A 16622-nucleotide genomic window follows, 5' to 3' on the forward strand; every position below is an offset into this window, starting at 1 on the left:
TGAAAGTTGAAAAATTGCACTTTGCATTGTTGCTCTATGCTCTGCTTGCTGCTTTGTGAGGAGATCCTTCTTAAAAGCGGAATTAAAATCTATTTTTCAAAAGTAAAGAAATAAGTCAAACTAAGATGGAACATACAACAGTGTTCCCTATGATTGCACAGCTTTTGCTTATCCTTGAAAAAAGGTCCTATCTCCTAAAAGCAGTACAGATTGCATGTAAGCGAAAGAAACATTTTCAAATAATGTTAATTTTCAAACAGTGTTAATTAATAATAAAGGTTTTGTAACTGTAACTTGGGCAAGTACCCTTTGATTTCTATGGACTGTATTGATTCTGCTACACAAGTTGACCTTTTTTATTTTTGATGGGACAGCTATGCATTTGGATCCATACATTATATCGGGGGAATGGGAGACACAGCAGAATGGACCCTACCCTTTCCTGTCAACATGTAATGTAAAAAGCTCCCAGAGTGTGCAGGTCTGTGCCACTCCCTACAATAACATAAGTCCTCAGAAAATGAGCCAGTACTGGCGTATCGCCAGTGTGGTGGCACAGGAGAAGGGATGGTGCCGTGGCTTCTGTGGTAATGTGAAGAACCCAACGGTAAACAGTGACAGTCCATCAGTCACTGCCTGTTTCTGCCAGTTCACACTGCAGGGGACCGTTGTGGAACCAGGAAAAGGTACCAGCTCTTGATATCTTTGAAAGTTTCAAAATGATGCTTCCCTGTTTTTTAAAAAAATAAAAATAACATAGAAAATGGAAGTAGCTCTGGCCTTTAGGGTCTGCTGTCCAAAGCAATAGTTTCCCTCTGCTTCATCATTAAGACCGGACCTTCCTGTTTTCACAGGAGGAAGTGTCATATAAAGAAGCACCTGGCTGCTTGTGGAAGTTCTCTTTGGTTTACTGCCCCCCACATTCTGTTTAGCAGACACCCTCTTAAATCGGTATACTTGCATAGATACAGTTGTTTTGGGGTTTTTTTTAAAAAAAGAAAAGCACATAATTTATGTGTGCCATTTTTAATCCTATGCAGACAGAAGTTCCAGCAACCTATGATTTGTCATACCAAACTGTGGATCAGTGGGAGATAGACCGAAATTCCTTACAGCTCTTAAAAAGACTAGGTTCTGGCCAGTTTGGCGAGGTCTGGGAAGGATTATGGAACAATACCACACCGGTGGCAATTAAGACGCTAAAACCAGGTATGTCGAAGAACACCTCTGACTATTTCACCCTCAAAATATGCATAAAATCTAAATATAGTATTGATTTCAGCAAGATTTACTTCAATGTATGGATGGTTGAGAGCACTGACAAACAAACTGAAAATGCTATTTGTAGTCTTCATTGTGTATACTGCCTTTCCTTCTCATTCAAACATTGGATTCGATTATTCTCCTAGCAATTTTTATTTTGTTTTTGGTGTAAAAGATCTTACACAATCAAGAACGAAGGACAAATAGATTTACTGTGGGAGTAGATGATGAAAATAAAACTGGTTCATCTTCTGCTCATGGCAGATATTATTTTAAAGCATATAATGGTTCTTTTTCTTTATGTTCTTGAAAATGCACCCAGAATCGCAGCTATTTACTGTTAAGATTAATTTCCATCAGTCTATTTCCTCCATTATTTTAAAAGCTCTTATGTACAAGGATATCAGTCTGAAGTGCCTTCTTAGATATGTGCATGAGCTTTTGCAAAGCCAGAGGGGCTTTTTCAGTTCTCTATCCAAGCAACAATGTTTCCTTCTTGCCTTGTGTTGTGAGTGCCTTTTTAAACTTAGGGGAGTGAACGTTTGTGATGCAATATGGCGTCTGGAAAAAATATCCACTACAATCCCTTTTTTTTTTCCGGGGATTTCTCTGAACCTGGTGGGGCGAGGGCTCATTTGGGCTCTTTTCACCTATTTGATAATCATACGTTTGGGGAATCTAGTTGCATCATTGGTGGCAATTTTCAGTTTTGCCATTTATTTAGCCATGCACTGAATAGCATAAAGCAAGCCACTTTCCCAGTTACGAAGTAACAATATACCACACATAAGGATAAATGAGAGAAGCTTGCAAACACCGTGTGACATTTACTAGGACTAATACTGGTATAAGGCAGCTGTGATCATTTGCACTTACATAGCATCAGTGTCAACAGATAATGATTTTAGGACGCAGGTGGCGCTGTGGGTTAAAGCCTCAGCGCCTAGGACTTGCCGATCGAAAGGTCGGCGGTTCGAATCCCTGCGGCGGGGTGCGTTCCCGCTGCTCGGTCCCAGCGCCTGCCAACCTAGCAGTTCGAAAGCACCTCCAGGTGCAAGTAGATAAATAGGGACCGCTTACCAGCGGGAAGGTAAACGGCGTTTCCGTGTGCGGCTCTGGCTCGCCAGAGCAGCGATGTCACGCTGGCCACGTGACCCGGAAGTGTCTCCGGACAGCGCTGGCCCCTGGCCTCTTAAGTGAGATGGGCGCACAACCCCAGAGTCTGTCAAGACTGGCCCGTACGGGCAGGGGTACCTTTACCTTTACCTTTATAATAGTGTTGTGCAATTGTATCTGCATTCCCTATTCAACAGACAACATCTTCTACTTATGTAGTTACTTATTCTCGAAAACCTAATAAAAAACATTCCAAAAAAGGTGGAAATGGAAAAACAAATGCTAATGTAGCCATTTCTAGTGGCATCCCTAAACACGCCACCCATCAATCATGACATTGCGCACTGATGTTGCTCCCCATGCAAATAAGGAACCAATCAACACATAGCTGCAACATCATGATTATATTGGCCTAGAGCAGGGGTGGGAAATATCAGGCCTGTGGACTTCTCAGTGTGGCCCCCACAACTCTCCCCAAACCACTCACTCCAAACCAAACCCTTCACTGGTACAGCTTTTGCACCCTCCAGAATTGCTTATGCTGGAGTGTGTCATTGAACTCTGATAATGCTTCTAGTTTGCCTGGATGGTAAGTAGAGAGCGGTATCTGGCTGTATGGAGCCCATTATAGTTTCCAATTCCTCTCAATCATAAATTCTCTTAGATCTATTTGCAGTGCTAAAATGTGATTAGTGACATGACATTTTGGGCAGAGCGATGGTGCAACTGAAGCTAGTGGCCACAGGATTTCACTTTAGTTTTTATTAAAGAGAAAAGCAAATAGCCACTGTCCTTTGAAAAAAAATAATGACCTGAATACTGACAAGATTTACTTAAATTCTCCTGGCAGTATACGGTACATGGGGAATTTGAAAGTAATATCAGACATATTTGTTCAAACCGTGTATATCATGTGTTGTCTTTTAAAAATTGATTGTATTAACAGGCCTGAGAAAAACATCTATTTGTTTTAATTCATGTCTTTAAAGCACTTAAAGCACTTTATTTAAAACTTATCATAAACATTTTCTAAAATTTATTTTCATGTTGGCAGATGATTGGAAAGGCACCTGTCAAAGACTTGTTGAAATATATGCCATTTATTGTACACAGTGTTGGTCTATTATAGAAGTGTAATAATAAAATATTTATTGTGATGTAGTAGAGGAAATAATTTATCCATTTAATAAAATATAGCATAGGGAAATTATTTCTAGGAACACTGATGGTTGCAATGTTGTACAATTAAAGAGTTTCATAAGATAAAACTGCATTTACTCCAAACCATCCTCCCTACCCAAGATTGGTTAAAAATTGATCTTTGATCCTGCAAATGCTGGATTAAAAGTCTAAATGATTAGTCTGCAGCCTCTACATTTTAGAAAGGGCTTCAATTAACCTCACAGAGAGAGGCACAAGATTCCTAATTAAACTGGCAGCAATCTTCATAAAAGCAATGCAGTCCCATGAAGCATTAAGATATTTTATTAATATATCCATGTTGGGTTTGTATTCCCCCCCCCCTAAAAAAAAATGCTGCCAGATGCATTTGTAAGACAGGTTCACCCATCATGTTGTAACAGCTATTTATATGTACGTTGGCACCAGCTCTGCTGCTGGATGCAATTGCTGTTGAATATTTTCCAGAAGCCCTTTAATTTTCCAGAAGCTCTTGTAAGAAAGGGGTGGGTGGGTTTCAGACAAAATAATGCCTTGCGAGAGTAGGCTGCATTCCATACTGACTGTCCAATGGATATTTAGCTAGAGACATGACCAAACAACTCTCCTTCTTGTGTTACCCATTAACTGGTATTTAGACTGCCTCTGACACTGGAGCCAATGGTGCCATCACAACTAGTTGCCATGAATATCTGTATCTGTTTAATCCCCCTTTAAAGCTGTCCAAGTGATTGGTGGTCACTGCATTGTGTAGCAAATTTCCCAGTTTAATTAACTGTGCTGTGTGAAGAACTAATTCCTTTTGTCTGTGCTAAATCTCTGTTCACTTTTATTGGTTGATCCCAAGCTCTAGTATGATGCAGAAGGGAGGAAACAATTTCTCCCTACCAACCTTCTCCACACTTTCCCATCATTTTATATACCTCCATCTTGTCCCCTCCCTTAATCACCTTTTCCTACTGAGCTGTAAAGCCCCAAATGTTACAGCCTTTCCCCATAATGGCATTTTTTTAGCCCCCGATCATTTTGGTTGCCTTTTTCTACTTTACAATATTCTTTTTGAGGGGTGGGGACAAGAAGTGTACAGTGGTACCTCGGGTTACGGACGCTTCAGGTTGCAGACTCTGCTAACCCAGAAATAGTACCTTGGGTTAAGAACTTTGCTTCAGGATGAGAACAGAAATCGCAGGGTGGTGGTACGGCAGCAGCGGAAGGCCCCATTAGCTAAAGTGGTACCTCAGGTTAAGAACAGTTTCAGGTTAAGAATGGACCTCCGCTCCAGAACAAATCAAGTTCTTAACCCGAGGTACCACTGTACAGTTTTCTGAGTGTGGTTGCAACATAAATTTGCATGAATTTATTGTGTTGCGTTATTGGCATTTTTATTTTCTGTTGACTGCCAGCATTGAGTTTAGTATAGTATTGCATTTTCCCTTCTATAGCTGCTCTACTTTTATAAGTCCTTTTCAAGTCTTAACTCCGTCTGGCAAGTTTACTGCATGATAGGTGCATCAGAACCTTGTGTTTTGCCCCTTTGCTGATAAGGTCAATAATTCTAAGTAATAAACATGCTCTATTCCAAGGTATAATGAGCTTCAACAATGTAGCTTGGAAGAGGCGAATCATTATTGCTTGGGTTTGTACCTAGAGGGATTGATTTGATGCAGGTAACTTAAGATGTTGGAAATTATTGCACTGTTTCTAATCATGGTTACATTTCTAGTATCCGGGAGCAGCAGTTAAACCAATAAAACATTGTGACTACCATTTCAGTCATAAAATGACCAATAGCCTTTATGATGGGCAAAATAACCCGCTATCTACAGTTATTAGAGTTATTATTTTTGTATTAAAGCCAGGGAAAATTACAAAACCTGTGTTCTCCTTTGTCATTTCACTTGCATGAATTCCTTACTTGAATTTGCACTGATGTACATCGTACTTTGCAAAGTGAAAGGCAGCAGCGCTCGTCATTTACACAAGACTGCGGGGCAGACAAGGATGGCCCTTAATAACAGGGGCTAATTTTCTTTTGTTGCTGTTCTCATTTCAGGTTCAATGGATCCAAAAGACTTCCTCAGGGAAGCACAGATAATGAAGAATCTGAGACACCCAAAGCTCATACAGCTCTATGCTGTTTGCACTTTAGAGGATCCAATTTATATTATTACAGAACTGATGAGACATGGAAGTCTGCTAGAATACCTCCAGAGTGAGTAGGAAACATTTCATTTAGCAATACTGTGTACTGCTTGTACTATAGCAAATGCGCTAATAAAAAAGAGAAGGAAAAGAGATGAGCAGCTCAATAAACTCTGACTGGCTGTAGAGATTGGTGGGGAATCCACAAAATGGCCAGGTGGTCTTTTTCTATGTTTAGATAGACTATTTACATTTTTAAATTTATTTATTTTTTCTTCACAGTTCTTACATTTGAAACAATAAAAGAACTTTTATTCCAAAACATTTGGAATAAATCAAATTGTCCCTTTCTCTTACCCATCCATCCCTTTTTGGTGGGAATGTTTTTTCATATGTGTTGGGCATGTGAAAAGATTACGGCCTCGGTCCAGTATACCAGAAGGAGCGTCTCCACCCCATCGTTCAGCCCAGACACTGAGGTCCAGCTCCGAGGGCCTTCTGGTGGTTCCCTCACTGCCAGAAGTGAGGTTACAGGGAACTGGGCAGAGGGCCTTCTCGGTGGTGGCCCCCGCCCTGTGGAACACCCTCCTACCAGATGTCAAAGGAAAAAACAACTACCAGACTTTTAGAAGACATCTGAAGGCAGCCCTGTTTAGGAAGCTTTTAATATCTGAAGGACTGTTGTATTTTAATATTTTGTTGGAAGCCACCCAGAGTGGCTGGGGAAACCCAGCCAGGTGGGCGGGGTATAAATTATTATTTATTATTGTTGTTGTTGTTGTTGTTGTTGTTGTTTATACTGGGAAATAATTTATAATGAGATGAAAAAAATGTTTAAAACAACCTTCCCCAAAAGACCGGAAGCATTTTTGTTAGGAATGGTGCAGTCAGAAGTTGCCAAGTGTTAGAGAACCCTATATATGTACGCAACAATGGCGGTTTGCATTCTGTTAGCCCAAAAATGGAAAGTGAGAGAGGTCCCGAGTAAGGTTGGCAACTTAAGCTGATAGAATATGCAGAACTAGCAGGTTTAACTAAGACTAAGAGAGCAAGAAAAGTATCTATTTAAAGAGGAATGGAATTTTTTTGCTGAATGTATGGAAAATAACTACACATTTGAAAACGCTGGTAGCATTTAGATATATTCAACAGTTTAATAACTAATTGAGTGATGTAAAATTGGAAAACTGACAAAAATGGACATTGTAAAATATGCAGGCATAATAGGTAAACAAAATGAACCAGGGAAGGGGAAGAAAAGAAGTCATGGAATGTATGGTATTATGTAAATGTTTATTTTGAGATGTTAAACGAAAACTTAATAAAAAATATTTTTAAAAAACCAAATAGGGTTAAAAGAGAAGAGTGAAAGAGAGAACAGAAAAACAAAATCATTTTATAAATATATATATGGATGCGGGTGGCGCTGTGGGTTAAACCACAGAGCCTAGGACTTGCCGATCAGAAGGTCGGTGGTTTGAATCCCTGCGGCGGGGTGAGCTCCCGTTGCTCGGTCCTTGATCCTGCCAACCTAGCAGTTCAACAGGAAGGTAAACGGCATTTCCATGTGCTGCTCTGGTTCACCAGAAGCGGCTTAGTCATGCTGGCCACATGACCCGGAAACTGTACGCCGGCTCCCTTGGCCAATAAAGCAAGATGAGCGCTGCAACCCCAGAGTCGGTCACGACTGGACCTAATGATCAGGGGTCCCTTTACACACACACACACACACACACACACACGATCTGTTAGTCTGTTATCAAAATTCTTCATTAGCTGCTGCCAGGTAAACAGATGTTCCACATTCCTTCTCAATCACCAAAGAACCCTGTCAAAAACCTCCAAGCTTCTCCAGATCTTCTGCTTTCATTTGGGCCACTCTTTCATGGGCTGCAGGGGTCAAGGACAAGTGATCTGTAGCTGGTCTTGTTCCATCTTCGCAAGATCCACCCCTTGGCCATCTGCACTGCCCTTTGAACCCAAGCTGCTTGAGTCTTACTTAATCCCTGCATCTGACGAGTGTAGCTTACAAATACAGGGGTGGATTTTGAATATTGCATTAGGTTCAGGAGCCTGCAGACGTGAGCCCAAACTACACTGCTGTATGACGCTGGAGCTCTACATCCCCAAAGCTTACCTTTGCAAGCAAGAACTGCTCTTATTTCTTTTGCAAGCAGCATAACTTCACTGAGACTGTTGGAACGTGTTGTGAGGATGATATTGCACCTTGTTTGCTTTTTCTTTCCAGTACATGGCTATCCCATCACAGATGGTCTGTAAAATGCATGCAGGTTTAAGTACTGATTAATTGACTACTTTTCCTTAACATGTAGCAGATTTAAAATAGATTAACAGGAAATGATCTGTGGGGTAGTTTTCAAAGGCAAGTTAATGACCGATTTGGACTTTTCATTTTATTTCTTACCCACATGTCTGTATTTCTGTTTTTATATATTCTATCCCCACAACACCCCTAAGGTAGTTTAGATGAAGAAATTCTAAGAATTAAGCAGGGATTTGAACCCAGATCTTCCTGGTCTTGAGTCCAGTTCCCACATCACTGCTTGCACGATACTTCTGCCTATCACTTGAACGTGCATTTGTGGAAAAAGTTGCTTTCATCACATGGAAAGAGGTGATGAGCGTGAAGCCTTTTCTTCATGCTGTGTTTAAAAGGTTTTGGATGGTGCACCCTTGTGAGTCATATTGTTTGAACAGTTTGTCAAACAGTGCTGTGAAAGTATCTGTATTATGGTGTGTTCTTTCCTTGTCACCGAGATAGCATAACTAGCCCCTACACACCTGTGATTAGGAATGAAGGCTTCCAAATCAAAGCATGTAACTTTTAAGCATGCTTGGGCCTTGTCAGCTCATATTTTAGATATCAAGGTCTTCTACGCTTGTCTGTCCTGTCAGAGAGGTGTGTTGTCTTCATAAGAAAGAGACGTGTGGTTGCCTTGAAAATTACAGGAGAGTCATTGTGCAAACAAAAGATAAAAACAAAGACAAATAGCCTGTGAACAGATGTGCTCAGGAGCAGTTCTGACGCTGTTCTTTCAGAATTTGGATTAGATATAAATAGTAGTCTCTATAAAACATTGCCTTTTAGGACTTAAAGTTCATGTGTAGAGAAAATGCATGGGGTGGCAGCATGGGGTGTGCAAGCTCACCCCTCCAAAAAAACCAATTGTTTCCATTGTCCTCCGACACGTGCAGGCTGACTGTGCAAAGTGGAAAGCCTTCTGAGTTTATGGAGGCCCTGCAACCATTTTAGAAGCCTGCTTCTCTAAAATTCAGGGGCTTTTAGGGGTTTTTGAATGTTTTATGTAGTTTTTATGTAGTTTTATGTAGTTTTGTGGTAGTTTTATGTAGTTTTGTGGTAGTTTTATGTAGTTTTAATGTAGTTTTATGTAGTTTTCAATTTCATTGTTCCGCAAGGGACAATGACAATAAAGATATCGTATATCGTATTGTATATCGTATATCGTATATCGTAGCCACAAGGACAAAGGAGAGGCCTTGGGGGACCTGTCCTTAACTAGTAATGATGCTCCTAGACATGCTAGTAGCATCTGCAGCTTTCTGTGCCTTCTGAACTGAGCTGAGAAGCAGATAAAAAAACCTTCACATTTTATGCTCCTTGGGACCTAGTTCTGATTCAGGTACTGTACTATAATGCTCGGCAAGAAATTATACTTCTGCAAATGGCCAGAAGCATAGCTTCATGTACTTTTCTTTGTGAAGTAAATTCTGGTTATTTCTTCTCCCTTCTTAAATGCAAGTAATGGAGGGAATTGCTTGGGGATGTGGACATACCTAGCCAGAGAGGGAAGCTAGCAAGTGAGAATGGGGCTTGCAGCATTTCAAACCGGACCGAAATTTCTGGGACCAACTTGAACCAGGTGAAGAAGAAGAAGAAGAAGAAGAAGAAGAAGAAGAAGAAGAAGAGGAGGAGGAGTTTGGATTTGATATCCCGCTTTATCACTACCCGAAGGAGTCTCAAAGCGGCTAACATTCTCCTTTCCCTTCCTCCCCCCAACAAACACTCTGTGAGGTGAGTGGGGCTGAGAGACTTCAGAGAAGTGTGACTGGCCCAAGGTCACCCAGCAGCTGCTTGTGGAGGAGCGGAGACGCGAACCCGGTTCCCCAGGTTACGAGACTACCGCTCTTAACCACTACACCACACTGGTGACACTTTTTGAATCTGTGGGGCAATTGTATTCCATTGCCCCCATTCCAATTTTGTCCCATGCATACTGAAGAAACTCAAGAATTTCCAGACAAAGTATTTTCTCACGAAGACAAACTTCTCACTTACTGTAAGTCTCCACATGTGGATCCATGTGATAACGGAAGTAAAATGCAGCCCTGCTAAATTGCCATCCCGTTGTATGACTTTCAGGGAAATCTAACTTTCATGCTCAGAGACGAGTAATGTCGCAGCAGTGCGTGCACATCCTGAGAGCCCATTTAAAAGCGCAAACCTTTAAATCACATAAGCAGTACTATGAAGCAGACAATTTTCTCATGAGATCTGTAGGCTGGGCAGAAAGTAAATACATGAAACATCACTACTTTGTGGATGTGCAAACAGTTATGGATGGAAAAGCTACAGAGGAAAAGTTGCTTCTGCAGTGTGCAGAATGTATAGCAAAGAATAAGTTGTATTTCAAGGTGAAATAAAATTGCCATAAGAAAGACACAATGATAGATATTTCAGATTCTTGTTACAAAGGACAAATACTCTCAATTAGGTAATGGTTGTCAAGGAGAGCCTATGCAGGTTTCTGTTCGCTATGGAGACCTTGCCTTACATAATATGGTGTTCGTAATGTTTCAGCTAGACTTGAAGATAAATCTTAACAGTTGTTGAGCAGCACAGTCCTATCCATGCCTATTCACAAGCAAGTGTTATTTATTTCATTGGGACAAGGCTTGTAGTTTCCACAAGCGATGTTAAGGTTGTCAGTTTCCTTATTTGGTCTTGCAGTGCGCTACTTGTGCCTGCCAGAGAGAAATGATAGAAAATTGGCATTCTAGGGAATGTTTTTTTTCTTTGATTGACAGATGTGGCAAGGGAGACTCTAAATGTGTGGGACTAGTGCCCTGAGTGGCTGCCTTTGGGCACATACCAGGTGAAGGATAGTATCTGGGGGAATCATTGAGGATGGCATGAGGAACAGCAGGTGGAATATACTTGCTCCTGATGTTATTATATTCCATATGAAATTTTGCATTTTGTATAGCCAATAAAAGGTAAAGGTAAAGATACCCCTGCCCGTATGAGCCAGTCGTGACCGACTCTAGGGTTGTGCGCTCATCTCACTCAAGAGGCCGGGAGCCGGCGCCGTCCGAGGACACTTCTGGGTCACGTGGCGAGCGTGACGAAGCTGCACTGGTGAGCCAGCACCCGTGCCGCACACGGAAACGCCGTTTACCTTCCCGCTATAAAGCAGTACCTATTTATCTACTTGCACTTAGGGGTGCTTTCGAACTGCTAGGTGGGCAGGAGCTGGGACCGAACGACGGGAGCTCACCCGCCACGGGGATTCGAACTGCTGACCTTACGATCAGCAAGTCCTAGACACTGAGGTTTTACCCACAGCGCCACCCGCGTCCCTGTATAGCCAATATTATACTGTATATGCTGCATTATAATTGCAATAGAAAAGTGAGATATACATATTAAATCTAAAACAAAATTAGGGTAAATACAATAAAAGCCCAGCATCACATCCATGAGAGTTTCACTGTCATCTTCTCTCTCCTGTGCTAATTTTAGAATGCAAATCTTTTCTCTGTATTTGATGGATAATGGGGGAAAGTGTTGAAAAGTGTTTCAAAGTAGCACTAATACAATCCTTGACTTTGTTTTCCGAAATCACATTGTCGTCCCTGCTGACTAGCTGTCTCAGGCCTTGTATATACATAACCTGTGCATGCATAATCACCTTACAATTAATTCACAGATGATGCAGGAGCCAGGATCCGTTTGCCACAACAGGTGGACATGGCTGCTCAGGTTGCCTCAGGAATGGCTTATCTTGAATCTCAGAACTACATTCACCGTGACTTGGCAGCCAGAAATGTCCTTGTCGGTGATCACAACGTTTACAAAGTAGCAGATTTTGGACTTGCACGAGTTTTCAAGGTAGGCTGTAGTACAATTTCACAATTTACTTCAGTCACACTTCTTTATCCTGCTCTATGGTTAGTCATGATCCTGTTTGAACTAGGTCTTTGAGAACCCCTGATTTGTTGAATGGTCTATTTGAATGTATTATCTTAACGTTGTTTTGTGTTTAAGTAATAGTTTTTTTGGGGGTGTTGTTGTTTTATATTATTTGTTTGTCACTGTATATCTTATATTATTACTTGTGAATCACTCTGTGATTATTATTTTTTTTAATGAAGAGTAGCCTGTGAATGAAATGATAATAACAGTAACATGGGAGTTCTTTTCTTTTTTTAAATCTGGGGATAAGTATACTCTTCCTTTGCTCTGTGTTTTTTAAAAAATTGGTCCTGGAGATCAAGAAAATGAAATAAAGACATGCTGTTTGCAGCAGCACCTGCAGTCTTCATTTAAAAATTGAGAAGCATCCTAATGTGCTCCCAACTCTCAAGCAATAAAAGTCTTAGAAAATGGGTCTCAGGAAGGAAACAGACTAACCTCTGAAAACCTCAATTACAAGTAAACAATTCTCCATTTATTCTCCAATGCCTGTCAGCTTACTTTGCCTAAATTAATTGGTGCCACTCTGAACCAATATATTAATTTAAATCTTTCCCAAGTCTCAAGCAATAAAAGTCTTAGAAAACAGGTCTCAGGAAGGTAAGAGACTAACCCCTGAAAACCTCAATTACAAGTAAACAATTTTCCATTTATTCTCCGATGCCTGTCAGCTTACTTTGCCTAAATTAATCGGTGCCACTCTGAACCAATATATTAATTTAAATCTCTCACAGTCTGTATTTTTAGTCCTGGAACTGTTTAAGTGATGATTATCAAAGTCAATGGCCCTTTGGTGCCAGCAATTAATCACAAAACAAAGGTTCCTGAATGCATTAGCTCTCACTGTCGCCTTGTCTTCTCACGGAAGGCCAGACATGAGTCCTGTGCCTCTGGTGCCAGCGGGAGGCTTGTGCTGCTGTCATTGCCAAATTCAGGATTCTCAGTGGTAGGCCCCAATTAATGACGGGCGTTTCAATATTGCATGTATGCTTGGCAAAACAAGGCCTAGGAATGAATGAATGAATGAATGAATGAAAAAATTTGTCTCCCTAGCTCTGGCTGGCAAGGCACATCTTTAAAATCCCATTGATTTTTGACATTGTGGTTAACAATGAATGAACAATTTTGCTATAATTAATATGAGGTTTATAACCTGTACTCTCCATGGAGCCCTAAAAAGGAGACAACAGCTTTTTAAAACACTCTGCATGCATGGTTCCACAATGGGGACTCCCCATCACCTTCTGGAATTGGTTTTGAAAGTGTGCAGGTAGCTGGATGGGGCGGGGTGGGGGGAATCATGGTGTCCATGGAAGTCTGTTGTTCCAGCTTGAATCCTAAGATAAGTTAACTTCCCCAGAGTGTCTGAGGAAACCTAGCCAGATGGGTGGGGTATAAATAAAACATTATTATTATTATTATTATTATTATTATTACTACTACTACTATTATGGAAGTTCATGAAAAGAATGTTATCCATCCCCTCCCCCTGCTTAAAGTTGGCTACTTCCCCCCATTCAAGGTCTATTTTCTTAGAACCCAAGCAACAGGTTTTTAAAAAATATAAATTGCAGACAAGACCAAAAAAGCTTTTACTGTCACTGTGACCATCCTCATTTACCTCAAGAAGTGCCACTTATGGGCCTAGTCCCCTTAAAGCATATACACCAGTTTGCCAGATTCCCCATCCTTCCATTCATTCCTATTTTCTATCTTGAAGATATTTTCCATCTCCCATTTGATGGGCACAGCTCCATCCATGAATATTTTTAATCCATCCATTTTTTTGGCTGTTCCTAGAACTGTATGGCTGCTAAATACTGCAATTTTTGCCTCAGTTTTCCTTCTCCCACATTCTTGTGCCATTTTGATTGCTTACAACCCCATCCCATTTCCCCGTGTCCTTTTCTGAGGAACTGTACAGTTATTCTTACTCCTTTCGCTATGTGGGGGTGGGAATATATTGTGACTTACGCAACCTTAACACCAGCAGTGGTGATTTCTTTGAGGGAAAGTGCTTCAATTGTAGTTTTTAGGCATCACAAAGAGGCATAAGGAAACTGAAGGATGTCTTTTCATTAGGAAATTGAAGGATGTGTTTGAATCCATTTCAAATTTCAAGCTCCCTTGTCTTCTATGCAAAGCAAAATGTATATAGAACCAAATATCCCCCCCCCCCCGAAAGTACCGACCTGCTACAGAGGCAGCTGTTGAAACAATCTAATCCTATAAATTCACTGTTTATATCCTGAAATTGTTGTTGTTGTTGTTTGCATATGATAGCTAGGAAATGAAAATGTGTACGAAGCCAAACATGAAACAAAACTGCCTGTGAAATGGACTGCTCCTGAAGCAATCCGCTCCAATAAGTTTAGCATCAAATCTGATGTCTGGTCATTTGGAATACTCCTGTTTGAAATAACCACATATGGAAAGATGCCTTATTCAGGTGAGTGCTCTGTTCAAAAGCAGTAATTGCAAAGACCCTTGGTGGGTCTTTCTAGTCCCCTCCCTGCCCCACTGAACTGAAGGATCCAGTCTTCCATGATTTTGTTTAGCTGGAACCAATTCAGTTTTCTGTGATTTCTTAGACAACTGGCTGTGCACCTAGGCTAATGTGCTAGGAAGGAAGGAAGGGAGTTAAAGATGCTGATTCTAGGTTCACACAGAGATTAAAAAGAATTAAGTGGAGGCTCCTATAAGAGAATGCATTATAGATTGATGATGCTTGTAGAATCACCACAGAGAATTCTCTGTATGAACGATCACTATACATGCTTTAGTTTCATCATCATTATCATCATTTATTATTGAAAACCATTCTGTTTTAGGTTTGACAGGCGTTCAAGTACTCCAGAAACTGGATCAAGGGTACAGAATCCCTCAACCAGAAAATTGTCCCCAAGAGCTGTATAACATCATGCTGCAATGCTGGAATGTTGAGCCCAAAGAACGACCCACCTTTGAAACGTTGCATTGGAAACTGGAAGATTATTATGACATGGATTCTACGTCCTATGCAGATGCAAGTGCTTTCATAAAATGAATGACACAATCTTGCTGCTGGTCATTTAAGTGAGGATGACACCCCCCAACTGTGTTCCTTTAGCAAATACGTTCTTTCTACATTATAATGCCAAATTGTAGAACATGTATTCATACACACAGACACACAATGGACCAAGGTGTGTGCAATATATATGCCTAACATCTCCTCAGTCTGTTTCTTCCATTGCCAATGAGAGCAATTTGGTTGTTAGGCTGCCAAGCCATCAATCTATGTAAAGCTGCTATCTCTCTGCAGCTTTTCCGAAGTAACTTTGGGAGCATTCTAACCTCAAAGTAGATGAATGGAGAGGTTAAAATAGTGATGAATAGTAAGGAATGAGTTCTTATTAAAACCTGTGACAATACGCCAAGATCTTGATGGCATCAGCTTGTCCTGATAGATTAAGCAAACTGAAAGGCAGGATTTCTTAAAATAACTTTTTGCTGTACAATGAAGTTTCTCTTCTATTTATTATTTAAACAGGAGATGGCAAAAAGCAGCAACAACACAAATCATAAACAGATAGCTTCTGCACAATAGGCAATAAAACACTGCACTTTTTATGTATAGAATTTGTTATTTGTTACTCTTCAGATTCCACTGCTTATCTGCTAAATCCCATCAATCAGTGATTATGAAGGAATGTGATTGCTTTTATGCACAGCAGGACCTGTGCATCAAGATGTTTTCCTTTTTCTCCTCTGAACATCCCATGGCTACAATTTTGGTAATGTTGCCTTGAGCGTCTTCATCGTACATGGAATAAATGTATGTTCGCTCGAGAGGGGGGGAAACTGATAGTACATAGAAAATATACACATTTGTCAGAAATAAAGTGATTCTTGAAAGAAGGTCTGCGTTACGGTACGTTGATGAGCCAGAGATCATAAATGTATGTTTTCCTGTGAATTGCTTTTGTGATACATGTGAACCCAGCATATGCCACTGCAGTAGATCCTTTATTTGTTTTAGGGCTCTATTCATTCATTCATTTTTGCATTTCTTCCAAGCAGTGCATTGAAATACTATGGAAGAAGTCCAATTGAACCCACTGATTATTTTGCTTTTATCTTCTCCATAGAACGCTATCCCTGTGTGGGCTTGCTGTGGACACCAGCAATACAACAGATCTGTTGGTGTTTGCACCAGTGTTGAGTGGTTGGGCCCTTCATCCAAGGCTCCTATTTTATGCAGTGGCTATGGATAAAATAGACTGTATTTGTGGGAATATGGTAGCGCTCGAGTGCAATACTGATAGTGACATCTGTTTTGTCCTGCCGTGGATGCCATTTGTTTAGAATGGTTGCCTATAAAATGTCTCTCTCTCTCTGTGTATGTATGTATGATGTGCTTACTTTTTAAAGAAAGGAAATAATTTAAAATTGTTTATTGTTTACATCTTTGGGTGTTATTTTGGGCTGGATTGTTTTCTATACGCATATGCTGCAGTTGACTCCAAGGGATCCTCACACAACAGGGTTGATGTTGCCAGCCTTCATGCAACGTTTGCAGACATCTTTATAACACAGACGTGGTCTGCCAATGGGCCTGGTGCCTGAAGCCAGCTCCCTGTAGAGCACATCCCTGGGGATCCTGCAATCTTCTGTTGTATGTACACGACCAAAACAGCATAGACGT

The 16622-nt window shown here is 40.7% G+C and overlaps 1 protein-coding gene across 1 annotated transcript in view; it reads left to right on the forward strand.

The window, feature by feature from the left end:
- The window catches only part of FRK (fyn related Src family tyrosine kinase), a 35890-nt gene extending 19524 nt beyond the window's left edge, over positions 1 to 16366 (forward strand). Inside the window, exons 4-8 of the mRNA XM_079971691.1 lie at positions 1041 to 1209; positions 5612 to 5770; positions 11670 to 11851; positions 14219 to 14384; positions 14767 to 16366. Of these exons, the coding sequence (XP_079827817.1) occupies positions 1041 to 1209; positions 5612 to 5770; positions 11670 to 11851; positions 14219 to 14384; positions 14767 to 14981 (891 nt within the window). The 3' untranslated portion in view covers positions 14982 to 16366. The remainder of the gene's footprint in view (positions 1 to 1040; positions 1210 to 5611; positions 5771 to 11669; positions 11852 to 14218; positions 14385 to 14766) is intronic.
- Positions 16367 to 16622: the final 256 nt, after the last annotated feature.

The sequence above is a fragment of the Podarcis cretensis genome, assembly GCF_951804945.1.
Source record: "Podarcis cretensis genome assembly, chromosome: 3".
NCBI classification, from domain to species: Eukaryota; Metazoa; Chordata; class Lepidosauria; order Squamata; family Lacertidae; genus Podarcis; species Podarcis cretensis.